At 40.4% G+C, this 6,917-nt stretch overlaps 1 protein-coding gene across 1 annotated transcript; it reads right to left on the reverse strand.

Annotated features, from left to right (window-relative positions):
• Positions 1–106: 106 nt before the first annotated feature.
• On the reverse strand, positions 107–6,029 carry LOC137106027 (bone morphogenetic protein 2-like). Its single transcript, XM_067489014.1, has 5 exons — positions 5,649–6,029; positions 5,240–5,379; positions 4,788–4,904; positions 4,441–4,630; positions 107–1,659 (listed from the first exon to the last, which is right to left on the reverse strand). The coding sequence occupies exons 1-5, from the start codon at positions 5,944–5,946 to the stop codon at positions 1,244–1,246; spliced, it is 1,161 nt and encodes a 386-aa protein (XP_067345115.1). The 5' UTR covers positions 5,947–6,029; the 3' UTR covers positions 107–1,243.
• Positions 6,030–6,917: the final 888 nt, after the last annotated feature.

The raw sequence follows: 6,917 nt of genomic DNA on the forward strand, positions 1-6,917 counted from the left end.
TCATTAATGTCACTATACTCAGCCGTCATGTATAAAACCATCAAAACCACTATACCTGTTTTTGAATACACAATGATTACAGATTCAATTACTATGCACTCGCCTATAAACAATGGGTTTATTTTATGTACAAAACACTTAGCAGCATTTAAATTCAGCAAGTTAAGTTCAGCAATTTTTATTACCATTATAAAATCCACGATAGGGTGCACAATTATTCTACAAGGGTGGGTATAATTTGGAATGGGTTTGAAGTGGTGCATGGAGAGTATAGGGGATCCTGCCATCCTGTGGTCATATAATGTAAAGACAGGAACGATGTCACGGCTCAGATGGGGTTTTTTTTTAACGAATCCACACTACTATACGATGAATAACTAAATGGAAGGGTCTACTGTATTTGGATAATCTGAACTGTGTTAAGACTGCTTAGATGGAAATGTAGTTTACATTCTCAACAAGTTTGTATTAGACATTCATTGAGACCTTAATCCTCACTATTGATGTTAGACTTCATTCATGTTCACATCTAATTAAAGGAGAGACTATTTAAGAGGAAGTCACCAGAATAAGTCGGCCAAATAATCATTTAGTAAGTTGACACAAAATGATTTTGCAACACTTTAAATAATTTATTATTAATTGGAGTCATTTGACAAGGCAAAGACAAAAAAATAGAATATTTTTGCTTTTTTTTTTTAAAATCTTCTATATCTATAAACTGACAAGACACATAATGGAAATTGTGATGGGAATTAATTTATCATACAAACACACTGATCCATCAGGAATGTGACTATTGCAGCCTAATGCAGTGCAATGAATTCCAAATACTGAAACCCTTCCAGAGAAAAGCTAAACTAATATTTGGTCCTTACTGAGAAGACCTTGAAGTTAAGGTCCCCAGTAATAATGCTCTGAAATGCACTTCAAACACTTACAACTCCCAACCGGCACCATAGTCAATGCCAATGCTCATCCTTGACGACGATAAAAGTGTTCAAATAAAGATGCTCTTAATTGTGGCTTTCGATTCTATTTAGGCATCACAATATGTGGAGGAATCCTTGAACTAGAGTAGACAAAGGATCACTGATCAAAAGTGTAAGAATAGTTGTTTCATTTTTAAAATTATACAATATATAAACATATGCAAGAAAAGGTTTTAATCAACTCAAACAAGTCAAACTCTCCACCTCCGTCACGGTCCCAGTGTTAGAGGGGGCAGGGGATGAACAACAAGTCAGTGACAGCCGCAGCTTAATGCCACCATGTCATCATATTGCTTCAAAACCACGTTCTCCTCATCATCAAAATATAACAAACTGATGGACTGGAGTCGGTCGGGCACACAGCAGGGAGCTCCCACTTCATGGCTGGAGAGCTTCAGCGCATGCATTATGGAGCGCACCGTGGCGTGGTTGGTCGCCCTGAGGCTCCCTCCCAATGGGAACGGACAGGAGCCTTTGCAGTGGTAGGCGTTGTATCCCCGGGGAGAGATGATCCAGCCTGACCAGCCGATCTCCTCGAAGTCAACGAAGAGGGGAACGCGCTGGCAGGACTGGATATGACCGAGGGGTGAGGAACCTGGAGACTCGCGTCGCCTTCTGCTATGGTGGTCCTGGAGCTCAGGTGCTGCAGCTGCAGGTTGGGCTTGTCCTGTAGAAATAGAAACGTCTCACATGGTTAAGAGAAGAATTGAATCAATTAAAAAGGATTTCAGTCTTGGGGGTTCTACACTTTGAAGTGTAGAAAAGTTAAGTTGACTTTACTACAGGACGTGTGAATTACGTGAGACACATGATGCTACATGATGATATAATTTTTGAGGGGTGGAGGCAGGAAAAATAGATCCTGTATGTTCCTCTGACAGTATTGTTCAAAATAATAGCAGTACAATGTGACTAACCAGAATAATCCAGGTTTGTAGTATATTTTTATTGCTACGTACCAGTAGGTGCAGTAGATTCTCAGAAAACAAACAAGACCCAGCATTCATGATATGCTCGCTCGTAAGGCTGTGAAGTTGGGCAATTAGTTGAAAGGGGTGTGTTCGAAAAAAATAGCAGTGTGGCATTCAGTCACTGAGGTCACCTTTTGATTTTGTGAATCAGGTGGCCCCCTATTTAAGGATGAAGCCAGCACTTGTTGAACATGCATTTGAAAGCCTGAGGAAAATGGGTCGTTCAAGACATTGTTCAGAAGAACAGCGTACTTTGATTAAAAATTTGATTGGAGAGGGGGAAACCTATAAAGAGGTGCAAAGAATTCTAGGCTGTTCAGCTAAAATGATCTCCAATGCCTTAAAATGGAGACTAAAACCAGAGAGACGTCGAAGAAAACGGAAGACGACCATCAAAATGGATAGAAGAATAACCAGAATGGCAAAGGCTTAGCCAATGATCAGCTCCAGGATGATCAGCGACAGTCTGGAGTTACCTGTAAGTACTGTGACAGTTAGAAGACGTCTGTGTGAAGCTAATCTATTTTCAAGGATCCCCCACAAAGACCTTCTGTTAAAAAAAAGCCATGTGCAGAAGAGGTTCCAATTTGCCAAATTTGCCATCAACTGGCCTAAAGAGAAATGGACTGATGAGAGTAAAATTGTTCTTCTTGGGTCTAAGGGCCACAGACAGTTTGTGAGACGACCCCCAAACTCTGAATTCAAGCCACAGTACACAGTGAAGACAGTGAAGCACGTGGGTGCAAGCATCATGATATGGGCATGTTTCTCCTACTATGGTGTTGGGCCTATTTATCACATACCAGGGATCATGGATCAGTTTGCAAAGAGGTCATGTTGTCTTATGCTGAAGAGGACATGTCCTGAAATGGTTGTTTCAACAAGACAATGACCCCAAACACACTAGTAAACGAGCAAAGTCTTGGTTCCAAACCAACAAAAGTAATGTTATGGAGTGGCCAGCCCAATCCCCGGACCTCAATCCAATCGAGAACTGGTGGGCTGATATCAAAAATGCTTTCTCTGAAGCAAAACCAAGAAACGAATGAATTGTGGAATGTGGTTAAAGAATCATGGAGTGGAATAACAGCTGAGAGGTGCCACAAGCTGGTTGACTCCATGACACACAGATGTGAAGCACTTTTAAAAAACTGTGGTCACACAACTAAATATTAGTTTAGTGATTCACAGGATGCTAAATCCCAGAAACAAAAACCTTTGTACAAAATAGTTTTGAGTTTTTACAGTCAACGGCAGACACTGCTATTTTTTTGAACACACCCCTTTCAACTAATTGCCCAGTTGCACAGCCTTAAGAGCTGCACATCACGAATGATGGGTCTTGTTTGTTTTCTGAGAATCTACTGCACCTACTGGTGACTCGTTTCCCATGTAGCAATAAACAATATACTAAAAACCTGGATTATTCTGATTAGTCACTTTGTACTGCTATTATTTTCAACAATACTCTACATGCAATAGAAATCTACAGGTTGGAGAATGTTTGGGTAAATTAAACTTTATTCTGGAGTTGTAATAACTACACAGTGAAAACTTAACACCGTGGTTTGGATCTTTTGAAGCATTTCTTGTTGCAATTCTGATGTGACAAACTATGTTGATTGCTAATACTGACAGTTTTTCAATAAACTAGATGTTTCAAATGAACTCCTCCTGAAATTTGATTTAATTGTCTGCTTATAGTCCCTTTCCTGTGTGCTGCTGCTTAGAAATACTTTATATCAGGTTTTGGTTTGTCTGTGTTAATTCCTTCCCAATTTGTAAATGAAGATACCTTGGGAGCAATTTTTATGTTGCAGATTCAAAAACTGGAGTATTTTTGCAGTTTGGGATATTCAGACACGAAAGCCAGCGTCTTTAAAATAAATGTGCGGGACTTCTCAGGGTTGCTCAGCTCTTTTGCTAACATACCACAACCTGCAATTTTTTTTTTTTTTTTTTTTTCATTTTTAACACGTAATAATCCAAACTGTTCCACAGATTCCTGCTGAAAGGTCCTGAAAGAATCGGGTTGTGGCTAAAGGCAGTCAACATAGCCATAAAAACAACTTTTGCAAAGAGACACAACTTCTATGTGGAATTTTCCTTGATCAAAGAAAATTTTTTTCAGAAATAAATTCTGAAGAGCATATTGTAACATCGCCAACTAACAGCTGCTAACTAAGAAATAATATATTGTTGCTAAAAAGCTAAAAGTATGACCATTAGCTCACCAAGATCGCCAAATCTGACCTGATATAGGTAAGATGGGCCCGTGATGTTTCAAATGAATCTCAGCTTAAACTGGGAGAAACTTTGCACAGACTTTTTCGGTTTAATCGTTTTCTGGGAGAAACTGTATCAGGAGATCTGTATCAAGATAGACTGTCATATACATAACGAGAAGTCAACATTGTAATAAGACTAACTGAACAAACCCGAACCCACACACCCACAAAAAAAACCCACCATCTTACCAAGGTACGATCGGTTGGATGCTCCTGTCCTTCCATCATCTGAGAATATGACCAGGTAGGAGTTTTTCTCCGTCCGCTCTCTGGTCTGCTTAGATGAGGACACCACCGAGTCTATCCAGTTACCAGAAGGAAGTGTGGTTACCACCACGATGCCATTGTTCTCTTGACTGTTTTGGATCCACTTGGACACCTGGAATTGAAAAAAGGTGAAAATGTTACAAGATGACATTAAAGATGTAATATTATACATGTTTAATTTGAATTAAGTTTATTTCGCAGAAAATCCAAAGTGAACAGTCTTTTTACAGCAGTCAGAATTATAAGGGAACAACTAGAGGTGCAGTTACCATTTGAGTGACATTGAAGACTTCCCATCCCTGTGTGTAGAGAGGCACCAGTCTGGATGTGATGAGATTTCCTCTCCATGGCTTCACTCTACTGTCCAGCACCTCATACAGATCCACCTGGACAGTCAGGACATACGGTGTCATTTCACTAATCGGTATTTATTTAAACGTCTAAACTATTGTTGAGAATTAAAAACCGTCTGTCAAATAAACATATGGGGATGTTAAACCTATTTCTTTCACATTTAGATTTACATTTAATCATTTAGAAGACGAGCCTTCAGGAAAGAACCATTGTTAGGAAAGTAAGGAAAAGACATTGAAAGGAAAAGTGCCATGAGAAGAAACGTTTGAGTTTCGTTGCCAAACAGGGAAGACAAGTTTTTTTTTCTTAAGTACACAGTAAATAAGACACGTGCATATTAAATATTAATGCCTAATGAGTATTTTACCTTGTAAAAATGAGGTCCATATGACCTTCCCAGAAAAAACTTGTGTTTCTTTCTGAACCAACGAAACTCCGCTTTGACCATCCTCTCCTCTTTGCCCAGAGACGACAGGTTAAAGAAGTGAAACCTCTCCCCAGGATGACCTGCAGGCCGGAACATACCAAACAAAGACCTTGTGAAATGATGTTAACGTTTTTTAAAAAAATATAATTCTACATTTAACACTTTTAATGTCTGTGCGTAATCGTGCGTAATGGCGCGCTTAAATAACATTTACCCATTCTACTTCTTATAGTCCAAATATTCAACGTCATTTGGCAAAATATTACTTTAGTTCAAGTAAGTACATGGTATTTTCCGAAATACATTCTCATTTAATACAGTAACTCCTGCGTAAATGTTTCCTGCTCACCTTTATCTTGGAAGCTCCGCACTATGTTTCCTTCCAAAATGTCCTTCTGGCTTTTCGGTGTCCCATCAGAGACTGATACCGCGTTAAAAAGATCCAACATGAACTGAGGCGCCTTCTTGTGAGGAGCCACTTCTGGAGCTCGGGGTAAATCCTCCAGGTGGACCAGCACGTCCTGCTTCGTCGCGTCCAAAGCATCCAGCCGCCCCGTGGTCCCTTTGTCCCGCTGGATAGCGAGCAGGCTGACGCATCTCAGCTGGAGAGCGAGGACGAGGACGAGGCGCAGAGATCCGACTGTCATGTTAGTGGAGAGTGAACAGAGCTCTCCACCTATGGGACGGTGGGGGATAAGGGCGACCCCACTGTCTTTGATGACAGGTTGTCCCTGTTTTTTCAGCTAACACCGAGAAATGATTGGTTAGTGATTGGTGATGGTGGAAAAACAGAGGAAAGGTGAAAATGGCTTGAGAGTCTGTAAAGACAAACATATGACCAATTTCCCCATAGTTTGCAATTGATCAGTGACCATTTGATTTATTATTCGCATTCCAGCTTCAGTTTAACCTTTAGAAAAATGATTTGTAAACACTTGTCAGGACTCTGCTGTTAATGCTTAATCTGAATGTTGGAATCACATGGAATCCATGACGAATTGCACTAGGAATTAATTTAAAATGAAAATAAATTATGTTCAACTACATCTAAGTGCTAATGAATATATCCTAAGTTATGGATAAGGGTTGTGTTTTTCGGTTACACAGCGGCATTGCGTTTGTTTATAAAGGGGCCAATTAGTCTGCCAACCAAATAAAATTCACATCCCATTATGACGTTTTGTCGCCGTCGCTCCACATCGTGGCTTTCTTGGCCCAGTTGTCTGTTATCAGTATGAGGCCAGTTGCTAGAGAGCAAACGAACAGACGTGGTATGACGCAAATGAAGCGCGTTTCAAAAAGCTCCCTGTTAATGCACATTTCCACAAAAACGTAACCCCCCCCCCCCCCCCCCGCCGCCGCCGCCCAACCACCCCCCATCCTGTGCTTTCCCTCTATTTTTGTTTGGACAATGTGTCAGTGTTAAGATCGAAATAAGCATCACGCGTTGATTTCACCATTAAGACGAATCCGGGATGATCCCCAAATCAATCAGATAGAACAAAAGGGATCAAATTCCCAAGACCATCATGCTGATCAATGGGCCAGTCTCACCCCCATTGTTAATCAAATTCACTGCGAGTACACAGGAATGATGATCCCCTCATTTAGGGACTAC

The sequence above is a fragment of the Channa argus genome, chromosome 20 (genome assembly GCF_033026475.1).
Source record: "Channa argus isolate prfri chromosome 20, Channa argus male v1.0, whole genome shotgun sequence".
In the NCBI taxonomy this organism is placed as follows: Eukaryota; Metazoa; Chordata; class Actinopteri; order Anabantiformes; family Channidae; genus Channa; species Channa argus.

Bases quoted from the DNA above. Each gene is read 5' to 3' on its own strand.
- LOC137106027 (XM_067489014.1), bottom strand. From the start codon at position 5,946: ATGACAGTCGGATCTCTGCGCCTCGTCCTCGTCCTCGCTCTCCAGCTG. The intron at 4,905-5,239 runs GTAAAATACTCA...CTGACTGTCCAG, and splicing joins ATGGACCTCATTTTTACAAG to GTGGATCTGTATGAGGTGCT. The intron at 1,660-4,440 runs GTAAGATGGTGG...CTATTTCTACAG, and splicing joins ATCCAACCGATCGTACCTTG to GACAAGCCCAACCTGCAGCT.